The 22651-nt window shown below is 41.6% G+C and overlaps 1 protein-coding gene across 12 annotated transcripts in view; it reads right to left on the reverse strand.

The window, feature by feature from the left end:
* Nucleotides 1-22651, reverse strand: part of nbeaa (neurobeachin a) — a 103024-nt gene that overhangs the window by 31202 nt on the left and 49171 nt on the right. For all 12 annotated transcript variants that reach the window (XM_080867847.1, XM_080867844.1, XM_080867841.1 and 9 more), the window contains exons 9-21: nt 22396-22593; nt 21320-21453; nt 17665-17773; nt 15612-15764; nt 13576-13744; nt 6916-6995; nt 6476-6538; nt 5997-6094; nt 3651-3743; nt 1008-1116; nt 818-899; nt 438-561; nt 116-308 (exon numbers count right to left, since the gene is read on the reverse strand). In XM_080867847.1, coding sequence (XP_080723973.1) covers nt 116-308; nt 438-561; nt 818-899; nt 1008-1116; nt 3651-3743; nt 5997-6094; nt 6476-6538; nt 6916-6995; nt 13576-13744; nt 15612-15764; nt 17665-17773; nt 21320-21453; nt 22396-22593 — 1605 coding nt within the window. The remainder of the gene's footprint in view (nt 1-115; nt 309-437; nt 562-817; nt 900-1007; nt 1117-3650; nt 3744-5996; nt 6095-6475; nt 6539-6915; nt 6996-13575; nt 13745-15611; nt 15765-17664; nt 17774-21319; nt 21454-22395; nt 22594-22651) is intronic.

Genomic DNA, 22651 nt, shown 5'->3' on the forward strand with positions numbered 1-22651 from the left:
CCACCAAATCTAAAATACAGCAGAAATAACATAATCGAAATAACAAGCTATACTTGTACTAAACGAAATAAGACTACTGGGAACTGTTATTGAATTGTGCATTTCCCACTCTTACCTTGGAGTGTGCTATTGAAAGGGTGTCCACCCAGACCCTCCATCCTCCCCATTCGTATTTGATGGCATGGTAGAGAAGGATCCTAAATATGTTGTACACCATCTCGGTTATTTTCTGCTCTTCTGGGTTCTTGGGGTTGATGTATCCGAGGGAGAACATCCAGTCCTGCCACACGGAGCACTGCAGCAAGCAGCTGGTGCACAAAACAGGCAGCATGTGAGATGAGCTGTAGCATGAGTTTGATTTCAAAATAAAAGCCACAGTGAGGAGCTAATGAACACGGCTGGATAAGTGCAGGTACAGTGATTTGTGTGCTTTTTACCGGCGATTCTCGCGGCTGTTACTGAAGAGTTTTATCATGTCAGAAAGAAAAAGTCTCCTGACTTCCATCAGCTCCACACTGGGACTGGAGTTCTTCAGCAAGGTGGCCACCACTTTCAGAATCACTGGGTGTGAGGTAAAAAGAAAACCAAGTAAAGGGAAGAGAAGAACAAGATGAGAGAGAAGGAGAAGCAAATACTTTTAAAGCATTTGGAATGAGATCAAGAAGTGGAAGATGGCAGCAGTGTCAGCTTCTCAATTTACGCTTTGTTGTTTGTTTACTCGCATTAAGAAAAGGCAAAACAAACAAAACACTCCATTACTGGCAGACCAAAGACCGCAGAGAGACACAGATGCGAGGTGAAGTGCTTATACACTTACTGGGATTCTGGATCTTGACAGTGGAGTCGGGGTCTGGGTGTGGTTTGTGAACAACCTGAGTGCAGACCTGCTCAGTCAGAATCTGCACGGTTAGAAGATTGACAGTAGTCATTAAATTCTAAACACACAGATCCCAACAACTCAGATCCGATGGCTTGATCCATTGTAATATTTACTGACATTCACCTACCTCGTACAGAGTATTGTAGGTGGTGATAGAGACGGTGTTGGTGTGCATCATCAGCCTCTCTCCCAGCAGCGTGAATAGGCTGTGTGTGTGCATGATCTCAACCTTTCTCCTGCAGGGAAACAAACACACACATTTGTAAAGGCTTTATGACAGTTGAAACTGACACTGATTGTCACTGACCGGGTGACGGTCTGATATTGGCAGGTGGCACCATGTGGCCCTGTCAGCGATGATGGGACCAGAGAGGATACGAATTGAATACCAACAAGAGAAATTAACAAGAGGCATTAACAATACGACGACACCATAGGAGGCAGCGGGGCAATGCTCATATGGCTGTGAATGATTAACTTTTATTAGTTACCTTGCCGGTGGGTAAAAATTGTGCTTATAAAAGAGGGTTTAAACTTGAGAGGCTCAGGAATCAGGGATGAATAACTTCTGAGTATTTTACAATTGAATTAAATGAATAATGCTTGAAGCGCCTTCATATTCCTGACCAAAGCCTTTGGAGGATTTAATCACACGCGCATATACAGTCAAAATAATGAGTCACTTTAGCTACTATTGTGCCGTTTTAAATGATATTTTCCAAAAACATACTCTCATTTAGAGAAATTGGTTTTGACATCAGCTCAAACTTCCAACTTTGTTTAAAAAAATGGAATAAACTCGAGGCAAAATGGCTTATAAATAAAAGCATCGTCTATATACCTGGCTGTCATAATAAGGCAAGTCTATAGATTCAGTGTAACCGTACTCAAGAAGCTGTTACCGAGTCTGGCAGGCTATTGTAGAGGATGGCAGTGAAGACGACTACGACAGGTATTAAACTACCGTGCTGTTGAAAAGTCTTGAGCTACTCCTCATTTCTTTATATTTTGCAGGGAAAATGGAAAAAAGATCCAGCGATTTACTGAAACGTGCAAACACACATGGAAGTACACTGTTTGTACAATTCTGAGCCAAAATTTGTTGTAATTTCTTTAAGTAGTCTTCAGGAATAGAATAATTCTTGAAGCACATTTGAAACTCTTCTGTGGATGTTTGCTGCCTTTTATTCTGTTCTCTCCCACGATGATCCCACACTTCAGTAATGTTGAGGTCCGCGCTCTGGGGAGACCAATCCATGACTAACAGTCTCCCATCCATACATGCTTTCACTGCACTGACAGTGTATGGGACCACTGTCATTCTGGCAATTAAGGCTGCTTTCCAGGCGGCATTGCATGGTGGATCAAAATCTGGCGCGTTTCTGCATTTGTGCCACTGATTTTTAGTCCATTTCTTATGTAATTTGGCACAATTCACTCTTTTTTTCCCTGTTTCCTCAAGTATGGCTTCTTGACAGCCACCCTTCCACAGAGACCATTTCTGATGAGGTTTCAGGGAACAGTAGATGGATCAACTAGCTAGAGCTAGATCTACCAAGTCTTGTGTCAGTTTATTGCTGGATTTTCTCCTATTCCTTGACATGACTTTCAGATACTGCTGCAGATAGCTCAGCTGAACATGGTCAGGTACAAGGACTGGACTGAAAATGGCTGAAAAAGCAGCCAATGTCCAAAAGAACTTGGTAAACTTGAAAAGCCTGGAGAACTCAAGACCACTTTAAGGACTTGAGGGATGGCTCAAGACCTGCGCACAGTTCTGCATTATGCCGCATGATTAAAGTAGGCCATCTGCCTTTTAGGAGTAGCTGCACTTTGAGTTGACTGACAGCTGGAAAAAACCTTCCCAAGAAACACAGCAGCAGACGTGTATTTATTTAAATATAAAGTCGACAGCTACCTAGATCGCTCTTACAGTGGACATCGCATGAACTTTAAAGATTTTGCTCTGGCTACATCAGACATTTATATTCAAAATGTCACTGGCTTTTAAGACGTTATCATAGCAGAACCCTGATTTTTTTATTGTGCTTTCTTTTTTTAATATGAGAAATCAGATTATCAGTAAATCTAATACCACCTGACAATGTTCAGTATATTTAAGAATATTTGAAGATTATTAGGAAAAGCACTTTTTACTTTACTGTAACGTATGCATGATTGGCTTTACTATTTAATTTAAGACTGATGTACTGATTAGGATCGATATTAAATTTCCATATGCAGTGAAATGACATGTAGACTGAAAGGGGCAGCCCTACGGGATGTTTGGCTAAAGCAGATGTTAAGTAGGTGGGGGGCTGACGGTGCAGGGCTCAGGTGCATTATGGCAGCCTGCTCTCATGTCAGGCAGCGAGAGGCGCGGCTGTCACATGGGATGAATAAATCCCCCAGCATTCACTACTGCTCATCAAGGTTCCACCTCCCTGCCAGTGCACACTGTCAAAAGGATTATTCCGCCTGGACATGATGACGAGGGCATTATCTTGGTGTACACACAAACAAACAGTCTTTCTAAGGTTCAGTGGAGACTGCACTGTTGCAGCTTTACTGCAGTGTCTTTCCACACACTCAAACCTACACTATGCGTGGCACATCTCCATCTCCCTCCACTGATGCAGCATTTTGGGGGGGGGGTTTAGTAGTAAAAGATAAAAGGATTATAGGAAAATATCAAGTACTCCCTCACTTCAGTGCTGCAGAAAACCACACAAAGGAAATATACCAGGAAAGCTCAGCAAGCAGTACTGACTTGTGACCAAGGTGCTTGAGGAAGTAGCCCAGAACTTTGAGTGCCTGGACCCGGATACTCTCACTCTTAGAGGCCAGGAGCTTGCAGATTACCCTGTAACATGTGAGACAGAGTCACAGGTCAGAGAGACAGTTATAACATCTTTCTTTACTACAATAGCAAACATCAAGCAAACAAAAAAACAAGAGCAAAATTAGGGGTTCTTCACTGTGTAGTAAACACCTGCTGCCTGAAACTCAGCAAACATTCTTAAGAGTCACAGTTTGCAACACGAGCGCTGACTGAAACATTTTCTTCAAAGAAGCGTGCACACAGTACATCAAAAAAAAAAAAAAAAAAAAAAAAAAAAGAGGAACAAGCCACAGTTTGCAACTAGCTCTCTAGCAACAGAAGAATTACCATAGCAACCAAAAAGACATCCATGTGTCGTCGTGCTTTGGGGGAATTACAAGCACAGCAAGGGTACGTCTTTGAAAAAGCCTGCGTAGTTCGAGCTACTCGAGAAACATAATGTGAAACTACAGGAATTTTATCTGAATTAAACAATTAAACTAATACTATTGAGTAAATTTTAAATCTATGTCTAAATCTTTCACTGGTTTTAGAAAGGGGCTTCATACCAAAAACCAACACATTCTCCACACCCCCTTTCTATTACTGTAAAGCAGCCCACTGTGAAAACATTCACATTTTTATGGATGATGAACAGAACAGACTGACACAAGGGTAATTACTAGAGTGGTGCTGATATATCAGTATCAGGATTTATAACATCCAATAAATGAAACTTTAAAAAGTAAAGAGATGGGAGAAACACCCTTCAACCACGAATACTGACATTGCACAGTTTGTCCACCAGAGGGCACAGGCGTTTGCAACACCACAAATAAAACCAGCTAGGCAGTCAGGCAGAGCATAAGTAATATTTGGCTTTTGAATATCTACACATATCAAATTTTAGGAAAAAAAACTGGCCAATATGTCAGATATATAAATGACCAAATATTGATCTTAAAAATCCTATATCAGTCGGGCTCATCCCATCTCAGTTTTCCCACATTCAATTAGTCTGCTGTTACAAAGGATCTCTTCTTATGAATCAAAGAAACACATCCGCCCACCTACCACCTTAATGCAATGCCTTTGTTAGTAAGAAGGCCCCAATGATGATTCTGACCTCTGGCTCGATGAATTTAACCTTTCGGACAACAGGTCCTTTTCTTTCTGAACAATTTGCAACGTAATTCTTACTGGTACAGAAGTGAAAAGTCAAACATCGATGGCCTAATTTCCTGCAATCTTCACACTTCAGCAGGTCACATTCGAACTTTTGTTGGTGTATGCCTTGATTTGACCGACCTGCTCTTAAACATTTATTTCTGGCTGCTCCCTTGTCACAAGGGGTCGCCACAGTGGGTGGGCCAGCGTGTTTGACTTTTAAACCAGGTGCCCTTCCTGACACAACTCCAAAAACGACTTGTTTCTCCAGCAATCTTTGGTTTGCCAAGCAAATGTGTAATTCACTACACTATGGAGACACTTGTTAAATATCCTACTACAATATACTAAATCTCTATTTGTTTCTTTGTCCCCAAACTCCTCCTATACCACCAGGAGCTGAGCAACCAAACTTGGCACATAGGTAAATCTTAGACCCCCGAAGGTTCTTATCTACATCAGATAATATAACATCATCATGTTGCCTTCTAGCCACCTGCCAACAGGTTAAAATGGTCAGCTTTTAGCGTTTATACACCTACATCACCCTTTAAAAGCATTGTACAATTTTTATTTTATGACACTAACCTTTAACTCGTCTACAAAAGTTAAATTATGCATGTTGAAATTATGACGCTATCATGCTGCCTGGCAACCAAGTAGCAATTTGTTAAACTGCCATATTTTCAACCTTTATGCACCTATAAAACCTTATGAAAGCATCCTGTCGTTTTAATTTCAAACAATAAATTGCCAAGAAAGAAACTAAAATGATTTTTAATGTATAAACCACATCTACCATTCCTATTCTTTTAAAAGTTTGCCAAGGAGGCAAATAGTAATAATAATAAGAAACACAACACCTATGACGCAGCAGTTTGGGGATTTATGAAAGATATTACACTTTTCTGAATGAACACTATCTACTTCAATTAAATTATTCATAATAAATCATGGGTTTTCTTATAACAAAATAATATATAATACTAATATAGATATCGACATAGATGCATATGGATGCCTATGTTGACACAAACAGCATAGCTCTAACCATAAACTTATTTTTTCAGGTTCTGGTGTTGTGTAAAACCTTTTTAATATGTATGCAGATGTGTGAGCAGCATTCACCTTATGCCGTTTCTCTGGTCAAATGCGGGGATCATGGACGCCGGGTGTTCAGACATAAGGGCCACTAACAGCTGGAGCACGTCGTGAATATTCTCATCCTGCAAAGAAAGGAAAGATGAAGCAGGTGAGATGGAGAAAGCCCTGTGGGACAGACGGACACAGGGTTAAGAGGACAAAGAGAGTTGTAAGGGTGGACGCGGAGGGGGTGGATTACAGAATGGCAGGTGGTATTTCAGAGCAAGAATAGATATAATTGTTACAGAAGAGAACATTCTGTTCAGTTCATTGTTGCTCCATTTTTCATGCGGTCACAGCACTGAAGCTGACTCACACTCACTTGTTTAAGTGGACCATAACTTCAGCCCACAAATTATAATGCACATTTTGCCACCAGCTCCACTCAACCGCTCTCACAGTCTCTCCGTTTCCCTCTTTTGCCCTCTCTCAGTGTCTATTTTAATACAGAATTTAGCATTTACCTCATGCATGGTCAGTAGATAGTTGAGAATGCTCTGCAGCTCGTCCTCCTTCACGCCCCGGTCCTGTGAAAACCAGACATTCAGTTAAACATTCGTGATCTCCTGTTGTTTTTTACCTCTTATTACCTACACACCGCTTCATTAATTCTGTTTCTGGCTGCATTTTTACCATGAAGCAGTAACAACCTCCTTACACACACACACGCGCGCGCAAATACAGGAACAAATCAATATCAGAGCGCACAAACACAAAAGCTACAGTGTTTTATTCACGCTGCAAATCTATAATGCAATTCTCCACACACACATTTTAGATTAAGCCAACAGTCCCCAGGAGAAAAAACAACAGAGGACATAATAGGAAAAGAAAGCTAAAAAAGAAGCGATTTCTTGGATCTTATGCGATGAAGATCACGGTAAATCGGTTTCTCTCATTTTACCTTGAGTATGAGTTGTTTGAGGAAGAGGAGCATGAAGGCTCTGAGTGAGATGATCTCCTTTTGGGACGGTCGTGGTCCATCTAGACAAAGACGCGCAAACACAAAATTAATTTCCTGTTAAAAATACATTTTTACACTCGATAATGATCGGCTAAATAAGCCCACCACTGAGCCTTGGTGTTTACTGATATTGGATTTTATTAGGCTTCCTGGAGAGCAGAGAAAAACACGTTAACACAAACACGCTCGCACACACTCACTCTGCTATATGACTGTAAATAACTGTCATTAACTCTAGTGGCAATTTGGATATTTTATGATTGTACTAATCTAACGTATTACAGCAAAGACGCAGTAATTCACAAAAATGTGATCCAAACCAAACAACCGCTGTAATCCACTGTATATACTTTACAGCTTTGGTACTGGATGAGTTGTTTGCTGTGGTGGTTTACACACAAATAATCGAGCTAAAAAAACACAACAGTATTTTCCGTGTAAGTTTACTTTCACAGAAGGCAAAGAGCATGCCCTTATAAAAGGTCTTCATCCGATGCTTTGAAATACTCTGGTTCTAACTCAAGTGATGTTAACCAAGAAGAAGTCATGTGCAAAGCAAAACATTGAATTATTCTTTTAAGATGTATCTGTCCCACTGCGCAAGTGTCCAGTGAAGGGGGGCATGGCTACGCGGAGGCTGGAAGGGGAAGTAGAAGTTTTTGGAGGGTCGGTTTCTTCTTGTGTGGAGGAACGAAAGAAGGCAACCATTAAAGTTGGAGTTAACATACCAGTTGTGTGATTATTGGACTAACAATTCCACCACCTGAAAACACACCACAAACTGCAGTGTGATAAATGCATGAAGACCAAGAAAAACAGTGCAGTGCTTTGTAACGTGAACTGTCCATCGCGAACTCAAACGTCCGTAAAAACGAGCCTGTACAGTGCATCTGCAAATCCACCGAGCACACAAAGAAGCCCTTAAATAACCAACACATTCCCCTTCGTTTAGGCCAAAAATGTGCACCCATTAAACACAGTGAGTAATGAAGGCTTCAGGAAAATGGTCAACATACTTGTCAAAAGACATGTTCTCCCCTTGAGCAATTATTTTTCCAATGTGGCAAAATCTGCACTGTATGCAGGAGGGAAAAGAGCTGTCGACTACTCTGCTACGAGTTTTAGTCACATCCATCACGCTGGTACGATGAATGAAGTGAAAGAGTTTCTATTATTTATCTGCATAGTTTAATTTATGAAGATTAACTTAATGTAGAACTATGTAAAGATGAAAGCAGCGCCCTGTTGATTTAATGCTGTGCCATTTTTTTTGTTTTTTAAACCAAATGATGCAAAAATGATTTAAAATGTATTTTTGAGAGCGGCACAGTGTGTCTCTTGTCCCGCATCCCTCCACTCATCCCCAACCAGTCACGACAGCTGGCCGCCTGTCCCTGACACTGGTTCTGCTGGAGGTTTCTTCTTGTTAAAAGGGAGTTTTTCCTTCCCCCTGTTACCGAGTTCTTGCTCATAGGGAGGTCATCTGATTGTTGGGTTTCTCTGTATTATTGTGCTGTCTTTACCTTGAAATATAAAGCAGGCTGAGGAGACTGTTGTGGTGACTTGGCGGAATATAACTAAAATTGAATTACTAAAGTTCTGTTAAGGTTCAGGAAAAGGTGCATGCTTTCTATAGCAGATACATCTAGAACTGGGCAACTTACACACACACATGCAAAAAGAGCAATAGTGTTTGTTTCTTCTGCGTCAAAGCTTCACAACTCTATCACTTTTAAAATGATTAAGACAAAAAAACTGACAACTCAGATGATGGCATTAAATTTTAATTGATGTAACTGTATTTCATTCTTTTTTTTAAGTGTTTAATGTGCACGTCAGATACAGTTGAATTTATAGCTGTGATGAATCGGCTCAAAACAGCTGCCAAATAACTAGCTAATGGAAAGCGGTGCCAGGAAGCCTAAAAATGCATTGATTTAGATCAAAACAAGAATGATATAAGACCCACCCTTCAAAAACAAGGACATTTATCCTCTGAATCCCACTGCAGTCAGATAAAGTTCCCTTCTTCCTTTCCTACTTTTTTTTTTTTACTTATTCTCCATTTTCCTCAACTACTCTATTTTTTGTATCGATGCCTTTAGCAACCAAGCACCCACAATGCAACCCAATAAACCTCAAATGCTACGTGTCCTCATCACTCCCGACAGAATTGTTCTGTTTATTAGAACCAGTAAACATTTATGATGTCCAGTTTGTGTGTATTTGTCATTTCACACGTTGCTGTGTCAGGGTGTTTGAAACTATCCCTTATTATGTATTCCTCAAAGGAAGAGAAATACAATCGCAAACAGTGTTTATTGTAAACGGAATAAAATGCACCACGTCCTCTCAGAAACAAGACTTGACCCACTGTTGCTTAGCCAGCAGAAGTAGGCTCACGAGAAACATAAAAGGCCGAGGGTGTGAAAGGAAGACGATGTGAAGCCTGTCCCTCCATTTCTTTGTCACGCTCTGCTGCCCTTCAATCACGCGAGTGTGTACGTGTTTCAGTCTGTTCTCCTGCTCTTCACGGAGCCAAAACATGACACCCAAGCAATCCACTGCGATCCATCATCCTTATCTGTCAAGCTGGTGCGTGTAGCCTGAACGGTGACACTGACCATCCATCATGTTTACCCAGCCACTCTGCATTAAATGACCAGGTGAAAGCGGTGTGAGTGGAACCTCCTTATTTAAAGCTCTTATGTCATAAGACGCCTTGAATAAAGCTTATATTCTTCTAAACAGCTTTCCTTGGGCAGGTTTAATTACCATCACTTACTCTTTGAAATTAATTTTCGTCTTTGTGTGCTCCTAGTCTGGCTGCACAGTTTTATCTAGTCTAATTTACGATAACAAACGAGTAGTTTTTATTTTAACTGGATAATGGCAAGCTTTCGAGAGATAAAGAGGTTTAAAGTGGTGCGATTTTGTTCTGACTTTGGGCCCTTTGCCACAACTACACACACACAAACACACGCTTCAGATTTGATCTAAAAAGAAAATGAATTTCCTCAAGATTTGCCCATTTTACAACAATTAACACAAAGTACATAGAAAAAGTCACGGAAGTTGGCTGAACGAGGCTTAATACATAAAGAAAAAAGTGTATAGACAGAAAAAAAAAAAGAGATTTGTCATGACTAAGACACTCACTGGCCACTTTATTAGGTATACCTGTCAGCTCATAACAATCTGAAGAATGGCCAGTTTACTTTGAGCTGACAGGAAGACAACAGTAACTCAAATAATCACTCGTCACAACCAAGGTATTATTGCAGAAGAGCATCTCTGACTGCAGATCGACTACAAGCAACAGAAGACCACACTGGGTTAATAGGGACAATTGAGATTAAACAAAAACTTGCCAAAATTGATAATCACCTGATCAATTCCGTTTTAATGACAAAATCAAAATTTAGTGTGAAACATGAACCTGAAAGCACGGCTCCATCCTGCCTTGTATATTCGGTTCAGACTGATGGTGGCACACTTCAGGTCCCTTGGTACCAACTGAGCATGGTTTAAACACCATGACTTGACTGACTATTGTTGCACACCATGTCCTTCAATTTAAGACCACAGTGTACCACCTTCTGACGGATACCACACCATGTCTCAAAGCTCAAATCATATCAAAATGCTTTATGAAACATGACAAGGAGTTCACTGTCATCAAATGGTCTCACCATTCACCAGATCCAGGCGAGCAAATTTGGGATGTGATGGAACAGAAGACTCATCACAACAAATCTGCAGCAACTCTTTGAGGCTATCACGTCAATGCAGAAAGAAAATGTCAGAGGACTTCCAGGACCTCATTGAATCTCTGACATGAAGAATTAAGGCAGCTCTGGAGGGAAAATGAGCTCCAGCCTGGTACTAACAAGTCGTACGTTAAGTGTCCGCTGAGTGTAATTCATTTAGAGCCCCTTCCTTTCTTTTTTTTTTAATTCAGTGGAGGACATCTGATTATAGTTAATGCAATTTAAGAGCAAAAGACCCAAGAGGTTTTATTGTGAAGACTACACACTCTTTCCTTGGAACTTCCAACCACCACCTAATTTAGCCATTTGTAAAATACACAGTTAAAGGAATTTGGTATTTTAAGCTCAGTCCAAGTCTGGTGCAAGATAAAAAAGAAAATACTAAAAATACAAAATTGTCCTTCCAACTCGGATTCAAGCCCATTCTTCAGCTAGTTGAATGCATTTTTATCCACAAAGCTCGTGGTATGAGCAACATAACTGTCCATTACTATGCAAATGAGTGCATATCACATTCATACAGTATAGTCAAGTGCATACATTTGCAGGCTTTCAAACCACAACTAGCTGCTTTTAGCTTTGAACTACAGTACGAATGTGTCTGAGGCTAATTGCTGCTATACTGTTATCTGCGCCTTTTTTTTTTTATGGGGCTAAATCCCAGCAGGCAAACAGTAATATCGCCAAACAGAAAAGAAGCCAGACAGCCACTTGATTAGAAATTCCAAAAGCTCCCTTGGATCTGCCAATCACATGTCTGTTACCATGGAGACATGGGATGCGTACTCATAGTCAGCGGAGGGTCCCGGGCAAAAGGAGAGGTTGATTAAAGTGTGAGGCTTCCTCCGACCTTTTGCTGCTACAGAGCGTGACAACAGCGGCGGTGCTAGCACTGCTAGCTGTTCCCTGCTCTATTACAAAGGCAAAGAAAATTGAATATCTGAGTCAGCCCTGTGTTATTTTAAAATAGATATGTTTTATAGTGGCTTTATAAAAAAAAAAAACCATGGACAAGTCTTTGAGACCTTTTTCCAAAAAAACTGCATTCACAAGAAGCACAAGGTGTGGGTACATTTAAGGAAATATAAAAGATTTATTTACACAGGTGTCACAGCTATCACCTGTTCTGTTCTTAAGAAATAAAATGCAGCAGTTGGAAAAGAGAACATGCAGTGTCTGCTTCTGAAATGGTCTTATTCACTCTTAAATACACAAAAGAAGCCGCTCAGCCATTCCCATAAACACCAGTGGTTGTTGGGAAAAACTCTGAATGTGTGTGTGTCTGTGTGTGTATACATGTATTACTCATATTGTGGAGGCATAAATCTGTTTCACCCTGTGGAGAACTGCAAAAGAAAGTATTGGTGATCAAAAGAAAGTGCCCACAATGTAGATATCTTAATAAAATTTATATTTTAGTCCAAAGATTTAGGTTGGGTCAAGTTCAGTTTATTTTTAGGGTCACTTGGATGAGTGACGAAACGTTTCTCCCACTGAAAAACTACGTCCAGATGAACAGAATCAACTTTTGGGGATTTACTTACCTGGATGATTGAGCATACATCAAGACAACTGTGTAATATATAGCAGAAATGATCATTTTCTTTACTGTATATACATTCATAGCTTTAACTATTTGAAATGACTGAGTACGATGTCACTGCAAATTTGTACGGCAATTTGAAGTTATTAATCACTTATTCGGGTATTGAGGTGACCTTTAGTTGTCAACTGTCAGCAAAAAACTCCCTTTCACAATTTAAAAACCTCTTGAGCTGCATTTCTAAAACTATTTTTTTGCAAGGCCCATCTCCATCTTTTAAGAAAAAAAAGCAAGTGCACCACTATTACAGCACAATAAAAATCAAATGAAAATGATTAACAAGAAGCTCAAAATTACTGCTCATAACTGTGAAAGAAAACATTCCTTAAATCTCACATAATCATGATTTTAAGAGTCGTTTAAATGTTAAACTGATGTGGTTCAAACGGGCGACTGTCAGGCTTTTAAGAAGAGAATATTTTACTGTATATTCTAGCAAATATCTTCTGTCCGAGCTCTGAATTATTTACTCTCTATTTTCATGACAAGTGTGAAATTCATTTGTTAACCGAGACAACAAAAACAACAACGCCACGAGGCAGGAGATGAAGCGTTTTAACACAACCAAGGAAAGAAGGAAGTCATTAACAGGCGTGTAAAGGTAACAATTATCGTATTAATTTAGAAATAATGGAGATTTAGAGCAAAACACAGTAAAAGAAACTTCCTGGATAGACGACTGGAAGCCTTTATGTGGTCATGTATTAATGCTAGAAAGTTAAGTCTGTTAAACTAAGGTAATAGACCAGCTAAACTGCGCATTAGTTTGGCTGTAACTGTATCAGTTCTGTGATGTGTGTGACAGCAGCCTCTTTAAATATTTGAATCACAGAGGATGGGATCTGACAAATTAGCAAAAAAAATAAAAGAAGCAAAGCCAGAGCAGCTGTGGCTCAGTCCACATAACAAACTGTCCTTGGACCTGATACTGAACCGTAAAACTGCGCACAATTTATCACTTGTGTGTGTGTGTGTGTGTGTGTGTGTGTGTGTGTGTGTGTGTGTGTGTGTGTGTGTGTGTGTGTGTGTGTGTGTGTGTGTGTGTGTGTGTGGCAGAGTGCACCGTATGCACTGTCTTTGAGTCCCTAGTGGTGAAGTGATGGAAACACTGTGAGCATGTGAGCTGTGAGCCTAAGGGACTGTCATTGCTCCTTATTCACTCTTGTCTTTCTTCTTACAGCGAGCATGCCTTTGTGTTCATGCAAACTGTGTGCACTGTAAACATACCAAGACCTTTGGGGGTGATTCCACTGCACTCCAGGGGGTTGATTGCCCAGTAGTAGTACTTCAGAGTGTGCATCAGCTGCAGGACGGTGCCGATGCGGCGAATGGTGGTGTAGATGGTGGCAGTGCCGATGAACTCCGATGACAGGTATGTGTACAGGGACAGCTGGACCTGGAAATACACAAAATACATTCAAACAACACATGCACGGTACGTGCGTTGTCTTTATATGCGCATGTTGACGGACAAGTAGTTTGGGGAGAGAAATAAATCATCACTTTGTGTTTATGATATTCATGAAAAAAGCTGTTTAACAGTGAAAGGACGGCCACAGCGGAAACTTCCCTCCAGTAAAAGCACCAGTGTTTTCCTGCTTTGTGTTATTTTGATGTTTCTGTGCCTGAAGCTCTTCGAGCCTCATATGAGGAGGCAGTTACTGACTCTGGCATTTGAGGCGTGCGTTCTCCAATCGCTAATTTGCTCCTTTCCTCCTTTTATGTTCCGTTTAAAAAGAAAAAAAAAAAAAGTAAAAAGTAAAAAGTCCCCCCCTTCTATTGATATTCCACTAACAAATCCTCTCAATCGCACTTTCATAGATTGGAGCGTGCTGTACGCTCAGAAATCTCTGAGCTCATTACAGTGACCGTGACGCTAAGGACCAGCCTTAACGAGTTAGCTCTGTTTAGACGGATGAAATTAGCAGGGTGCCACTGCCTGACCATACCACATCACAGCTCATCTAAAAAGGAGAGTGCACTCAGATGACTTAAATGGCCTTCATTATATTACATTTCTCACATTAAGCTGTTTATCTGGTGCAATTTAAAACCATCTCAGCAGAACTTACGAAAATTCTTGATCGTATTGCAACACTTCGGGCTCCGCTGCTCCAACAATGGCTTATTAAAACAAAAACAAGAAGAATATATATTCCTCCCTCTCTGAAAGGACTGTGTTTACCAGGAGAAACGGGCTCTTTTAAAACTGAGCAGGGGACACATTATGAGAGACGGGCGATGTGATTCACATGTGATTTCTTCAAGTGTTTCATTAAGTCCTGAACATGACCGAGGCTATTTTCGCCAATAACAAAGGTAATGATAATACACTGAGAGGCAGAAAATAATAACACTCAGTGGGAGGCAGAACGGTACAAAGGAAGTAAGATTAAAGGATTTTAAGATTTCTTGTGTGTGTGGGGCTGCTTAGTATGTTTATTATGCTGTTCTTATTGTGACCTTAATTATTATCATGTAATAAGAACTTATCGTCTTTCCTGCAGTGGCACTCAATTGCAGGTAAAAAAAAAAAACAAAAAACAATATGTAATCACATACTTCAGTCACTTTGAATCTCTGAGATAAAAGCCAAGATCAATACGCTGTATTTGTACAGTGTTGCATTCTGACATTCGCACACTCCTCCATCTCCTGAGAAGCTTGCATAGCTTCTGTTTTTACTCCAGGACGCCGTCGGCTGCACCGCTATACCCAGAGGCCAATCAGCTCTCGGGGTCAGAGGGAAGGAGACAGGGAGCCAGGAAGATTTGAGAATAAATGGAGGCAAGAGCTGAGGGGCCCTTCAGCGATGCCACATCGAGTTCAGAGTGAGGAGGAAAAGAGGAACAACACATCGCTCTCTGTCCCGAGGTCTTTTCAAATGTCACTTTTTCTTATTGTTTCCCCTCGTTCGCGTGTTCTGTCCTTCTCCTGTGTAATGCCCCAGCCCCTCCCCCCAATGTCTTCTTCCATCCTTGTTTATTATATTATTGTAAAGGGCAAAAGCCAGTGAGAGATATCAGCCCCTCCATCTTTCTTTTATGATGTTTACATGTCTCTCTTTTTTCCTGAATTCAGACCAAACCTAGAGCACACAATAATCAGAAAAAAACAGTATCTCTTGCTTTCTTTTTATGTTTTATGTTCTTCCCTCTGCTGGTTATTTTTTTACAGGCCTCCAGACCTTTATTTTCTTTGCAGCAAGGTCATGTAAAACACACTCGCACACATTTTTAGGAGATGCCTGAAAATAAACAGACCTTGGCGGGGGTGTGTATCCAGATGGCAGCGTTGAAGAGGACATGGTCACAGAGCTGTTTGAGGAGTGGCGCTCCATGAGGTAAACCATCCAGATACTTGGCAAAGGACAGGAACTGCTCAAGCACTGCCCTGGTGATGTGGACCCGTGAAGACTAGGAAAAGAGCACGCAATTATAGGTTTGAAGCTGATAAAAGAAAAAAGCTGATAAACACTCTTTTAAATTATTATTATTAACGTTTTATTTGCTGTCATCCTACAGTACAGCCAGTGTAACCACGGATACAGCCAATCACCTGCTGAATGACGCTTTTCAATACATAATTTTAGGTACCTAAGCTAGAGTTCAACACAGGTCTCAGGTAATTAATTTACACCATCTGTTTTGTTAAGAAGTGTGCATATGATATCGCTGTCTCTTTCCTCTGCACATTTCTATCTTCGCACAACAACTTCTAATACCTACACTGCACCGAGGCCTTGAGACAACGCTCCTTTCTTTACGTTTTTCTAGAAGAATGGGAAACATATACACAACTAAATCATATTCTAAAAAGCTTGTAAGTCAATATTTGATATGACCACCTTATTAGCACAGCCTGGACTCTCTTAGGTAAGCTTTCCTGTAATGTCTTTAAGCAGAATAGCTCTCCAGCCTTCTTAAAGGACATTCAAAGCTCTTTTATGCTGCCTTTTGTTCTGTTCTTTGTCAATATGATCCCACGCTGCTTTAGTAATATTGTGGCGTGAGCTCTGGGGAGGCCGATCCATGACCGACAGTGTTTCAGTGTGTTTTTCTATCCAGGTATGCTTTTACTAGATTGGCGTTTGGGATCATTATCATGCTGAAATGTTTTCACTGATAAAGATGTTGCAGATGGTACTGCATGGTAAAAGTCTCCAGCGTGTTTTACAGATGGCTGTAGACACTGCTGTACCTCTCTCCTAACTTCACATATTTAAATTTGGATTCATCGCTCCATAAGACTTGTTGTCACTGATTTTTAGTCCAATTATTCTAATGTAATTTAGCATATCTCAGCCTTCCCCACCCATTTCTCTTCCTTAAGTATGGCTTCTTGACAGCCACTCTTCCACTCAGACCATTTCTGATGAGGCTTCAGTGAACAGTAAATGGATCAACTTAAGATCCAGATACATCTCTCAGGTCCTGTGGCAGGTCTTTGCTGGATTTTGTCCTATTTCTTAAGGACCTGACTCACATACTGTTCATCTGCTGTATGATTTTTCAGCCTGCCACTTCTGCTTTTGTCCTCCACTAGTCCATTTTCCTCTCACCAAGTTGTACACGCAGTATAATGTGGAAATATGCCACATTATTGGCTAATAGCTCTCTGGAAATAACTAACTAACGAACTAACTAACTAATAATACTATTTTATGTCAGATTTGTCTTGGAAATTTACAGATTCAACAGCAGAAATGGGAAACAAATTATGTGTTTTGTGACAGGCTGCTAGTAACTAAATGCTAAATTTGCTAAATTGCGGTTCATGTGTAGACACAACACTGGTTTATCTCGTGATTCATAGGTACACTAACAAACAAAAGCATTTCTCTGAAGATGGTCAAATACAAGGACTGGACTGAAAATGAGTGGAAAAGCAACCAATGTCCAAATAAAACTTTGAAAGACCTTCGGAAAGCTTGAAAACATACATGCAAACATGTATATCAGGAATTTCTGGCTCATTAGAAGCGAAACATAAAGGAAAGACAGGTGGCTCAAGACTTTTGCACAGTTCTGTAATACTGATGAAATGCAATCAACACTGCAATAAATTTGACCTTTAATATCGCACTGAATAAAATAAAAGAAACACCTGTCAGTATAGCCCAAAACATTTTAACAAAACAACAAATGACAAAAATATTGTTGCATCACGCCGCATCAGGTTTAAATAGCTATATACATATAAGCTACCTAGCAGAGAATACAGCGGAAATGTAAGTAAAGCTTGATAAAAAACCCTGATGAACTTAATGGAGCTCAAATAGAATGCAAACTCTTTCCTGGAGGCTCTTGTACTGACCTTCTCGAGCAGGTATCCGATCACCAGAAAGCCTTTACCGCCCAGCATTTGCTCCTGCATGGCCACTGAGCTTTTCAGCAGCTCCACCAGGAATGCCAGCAGAGTAGCACTGCAACATAAGCACACACCAGCAATGCTGCATTGAAATCACTACTGGACAAACATGTTTACTACTGCAGGCAAGACGATCCATGCCGTGTTTGCTTCATCACTCTTCAGACCCACATTCACATACCCCAGCATATATTTTTAATAAGCAAGGTGCTTTGCTGTTTCTTATTGTCATTTCCTTGATGATATATTTTTTAAATAATCGGACTGCAAAGCTGCTCGATACTGGATGTAACTGGATTAATACTGATGAGATGGGGCGGTTTAGGGGAATCTCGGAGCAAGGAGAACACGTTGACTTTCTAAAACACCTTGCTCTTCCTCCTTTTACTCTCTGTAATCAGTTATTTTGTAGCCTGCAGCACAACCGAGGTTATAATGGTCAAATGCAGACCTTATTATCTCCCCAGAGAATTCACTTCGATCATACTCACTGCCGTGTATATACCCCCCGACGCTAATGCTAGGTTGGCCATGAAAGAACTTTCTGCAGCCATTAACAAACACCAGAATAAACACCCCGAGGCTGCTTTTATTGTTGCTGGCGACTTCAACCACACCAACTTAAAGACAGTCCTCCCCAGATTCCACCAACATGTCTCCTGCCACACCAGAGGAGACAAGACTTTAGACCATGTGTATTCCAACCTGGCTGGAGCCTACAAAGCCACACCCCTCCCCCACATTGGACAATCGGACCATCTCTCCCTGTTCCTCACACCTCGGTATTCACCACTCATCCAACGTGTGAAACCTGCTGTGAGGACAATTAAAGTGTGGCCAGAGGGGACAGACGCAGTGCTCCAGGACAGATTTAAAAACACAGACTGGAATATGTTCACCCACACAGACCTGGACCAGTACGCCTCATCTGTACTGGATTACATCTCCAAAACCACAGACAGTGTCACCACCCAGAAACGGATCACCATGTACCCCAACCAGAAGCCTTGGATGAACCGGGATGTTCGTCTCCTCCTGAAGGCCCGCAACACTGCCTTTAGGTCAGGAGATGCACACGCCTACAGTACAGCCAGGGCTAATCTAAAGAAGGGCATCAAAAAAGCCAAACACCATTACAAAAAGAAGGTAGAAGAACACTTCTCCAACTCCAACCCCCGACGCATGTGGCAAGGACTCCAGACCATCACAGACTACAGGACCACCAAACCCTCCCCCGCATCCTCTGATGTCTCCTTCCTCAACGAGCTCAACAACTTTTATGCTCGTTTTGAGCGAGGGAACCCCACAACCACAACCAAAGCAGACGTGACGCCAGACCACCAACCTCTGACTCTCTCCCCCACCGATGTAGGAGCGGTGCTGAGCAGGATCAATGTCCACAAGGCTGCAGGCCCTGATGGCATCCCCGGGCGTGTTCTCAGAGCGTGTTCTGGGGAGCTTGCAGGAGTGCTCACAGACATATTCAATCTGTCCTTGGCCCACGCTGTGGTACCGGCCTGCTTCAAATCCACCTCCATCGTCCCGATACCCAAAAACTCCAACCCATCTTGCCTCAATGATTACTGCCCGGTAGCACTCACCCCCATCATCACTAAGTGCTTAGAGCGACTGGTCCTAGCACACTTCAAATCCTGTCTCCCCCCCACCCTGGACCCCCACCAATTCGCATACCGCCGGAACAGGAGCACAGAGGATGCAGTCTCCATCGCAATGCACTCTGTCCTCTCACACCTGGACAACAACAACACCTACGCCAGAATGCTGTTTATAGACTTCAGTTCAGCATTCAATACAATCCACCCCTCACAACTCATCAGGAAACTGACAGACCTGGGTATCAGTTCCCTCATCTGCAAATGGTTACTGGACTTCCTGACCAACCGCCCCCAACATGTCCGGCTGGATAACCGCTGCTCATCTACCATCACAATGAACACCGGTGTACCACAAGGCTGTGTGATGAGCCCTTTCCTCTACTCCCTCTTCACCCACGACTGCAGACCTGCTGATGGTTCCAACACCATCATTAAGTTTGCAGATGACACCACGGTGATTGGCCTCATCAGTGACAACGATGAGGCCGCCTACAGGGAGGAGGTGGATCGTCTGGCTGAGTGGTGCGACAGAAACAACCTGCTGCTTAACACCGAGAAGACCAAGGAGCTCATCGTGGACTACAGGAGGAATGCTGACCCACATCCACCCATCCACATTAAGGGGACGGCTGTGGAGCGTGTGAGCAGCTTCAAGTTCCTGGGAGTCCACATCTCCGAGGATCTCACCTGGACGACCAACTGCTCCAAGCTGGTCAAGAAGGCTCACCAGCGCCTCTTCTTCTTGAGGACTCTGAGGAAGAACCACCTGTCCTCAGACATCCTGGTGAACTTCTATCGCTGCACCATCGAGAGCATCCTGACCAACTGTATAACAGTCTGGTACGGGAACTGCTCTGCCTCGGACCGGAAGGCGTTGCAGAGGGTCGTGAAAACTGCCCAGCGCATCGCCGGAGCACCACTTCCTGCCATAAAAGACATCTACAGGAAGCGGTGTCTGAAAAGGGCTGGGAAAATCATCAAAGACCCCAGTCACCCATCACATGGACTCTTCACCCTCCTGCCCTCTGGGAGGCGCCACAGGAGCCTCCGGACTAAGACCACCAGGTACCGGAACAGCTTCTTCCCCACAGCTGTCAGACTCCTGAACTCTGCCTCCTGACATCTGACCCACGTTAAACTCATGGACTGAACATACACACACCCACAATGGACAACTGTACCCTCAAACACAATAATAACATGGACTGAACCACCACTCACAACCACTAGCACTTTATATAGCCTCTGTAGAAACTATCTACACCCTCACTTATCTTAACTGCACTACTGTATAGCTCTGTGTAAATAATCATTCTGTACATTCGATAATTTTTAATCCTACAACTGTTTACAACTTGCATAGTTCCCATTTCTGTATAGCTGTATATCCCAGATTCTGTAAAGTTATTTATTTCATATTCTGTATAGTTTTTCATATTTATATCCTGTTCATATCCTGTACATAGCTTGTACTCACTACAGCCTGTACATACTTATAGTTATAGAATATTCACAACATACTTCATACCGTGTACATTATAACATACCATAATAGACCCATTTCTGTAATATACTCACATATCTATATTATTGCTAATATATATTGTAATATATCTATATCACTAAAGCACTTCTGGATGGATGCAAACTGCATTTCGTTGCCCTGTACCTGTGCATGTGCAATGACAATAAAGTTGAATTCTATTCTATTCTATTCTATTCTTTTAAAAGAAAGACAACTCTCCCACATACGACATTTACCTTTCTCTAATGTCAACCATTGTCTATATTTACTTCTTCTCATTTTCCCTAGTTTGTTTCGGGGTCCCTACCAGGATCAGCTGCAGCACTGCATAGCAAACAAAACATGTAATATTTTGAAGCTTCAGCCTGATTTCCTCTGCTGGAAAAGAAAAAATGGTGCAGTTGATATAAGTGCTCTTCAGACAGCCATCAGGTTCTCTGTATTTATGCAGATGACTCACCAGACAGTGGTGTCCACGCTGCTGTCATTGAGCTGCTTGTAGTCCAGCTGTGCAAAGAGAGGGAACAGGACCTGTATGCCTCCTATAGAGTGAATGGCACTGTGGATGGAGTGGGTAACAATAGCCTTCACATCCTGGGGGTTGGAAAAAAGACTGTTAGCGCTGACTTTATTTGACATGTTCACACAGTAGAAATCACATGCTCACTTCCACTATTAAAGAGCAAACAGCTCTCATATGCAGACTTAACAATAGAAAATGTTGCAGACATTTTTTTATTCCACATATGGTAATTTAAGACTCGCTTCTTTTCACACACACATTTAGTGCATCTATTGTTTTGTTTTTTTAAAGACTAGTTTTAGATCCCACAGAGACAAATTGAAACAATTTACTTCAAAATAATTTTAATTATCTCAAAACGGAGCATTTCCTTAGGGCTATAAATGGTACCTGTGTACCACTTTAAGCTGTTTTAACCCACTGAACTAAAATCATGAAAAAGGCGACTGCAAGACCTTCCTTAACTAAATTAACTGGATAAGAAAACAGGACTCCCTTTGTGCCCTCATAATTATAAAATAGAGAATTTGCTGCCTGAATGGTTGGTGCATTTTTCACACACTGTGCAACTGAGGGAATTCTCAGAAATCAGGAGATTTTTTTTTAAGAAAAGAAAAGCACCACTGGTTGAGCAGACCTCCATCAACCTTGAAAGATATATGCTTAAACATAACTACAAGCAGTATCCTTCAAAGAAGGTTAAACTAAGATCTAAGAGTCCTGTCAAAATCAAATCTGTTTTCTATATTTTCTTAAATATCATATCAGCTATAATATCTTATACTGAGGAAATCCCTTATATCTACAGTACTCCAAGCAAGGTAAATACCACTTATTTTTCACAAATGCAATTGAGGCGAGCGTGAGTCAGCCTATGAAAAACTAGCTTGATAATCACACTGAGCAATCACTTCATTCCACTTCAGTCATTCACATATGCATTACTAAACACATCAAGAGCTGTGGGCTGTGATTTAGAGCGAGCTCTCTCAGAAGAAACAAGCCAAACTAACCTGTAGCATGAGTGCGTGCGGTGAGTGGACAAAGATGGAAGGGTTTTCCCTGGGCGACGACTCCAGGCAGAGCTGGGCATCCGTTGCCTTGGCGTTGTAGGTGAAAGAGATGGAGCTGGCCAGCTTTCCGTCATACAACACCTGCTTGTGGTGCTCAGCCAAGTGGATGTCGCTCTCGGACTTGAACTTGAAAGTGCTCTGCAGTGGCGGTGGAGGTGGAGGAGGAGGAAGAAGAAGATGTCAAGGGTTGTGTGAG

Source organism: Rhamphochromis sp. 'chilingali', assembly GCF_963969265.1.
Source record: "Rhamphochromis sp. 'chilingali' genome assembly, chromosome: 19".
Lineage (NCBI taxonomy): Eukaryota > Metazoa > Chordata > Actinopteri > Cichliformes > Cichlidae > Rhamphochromis > Rhamphochromis sp. 'chilingali'.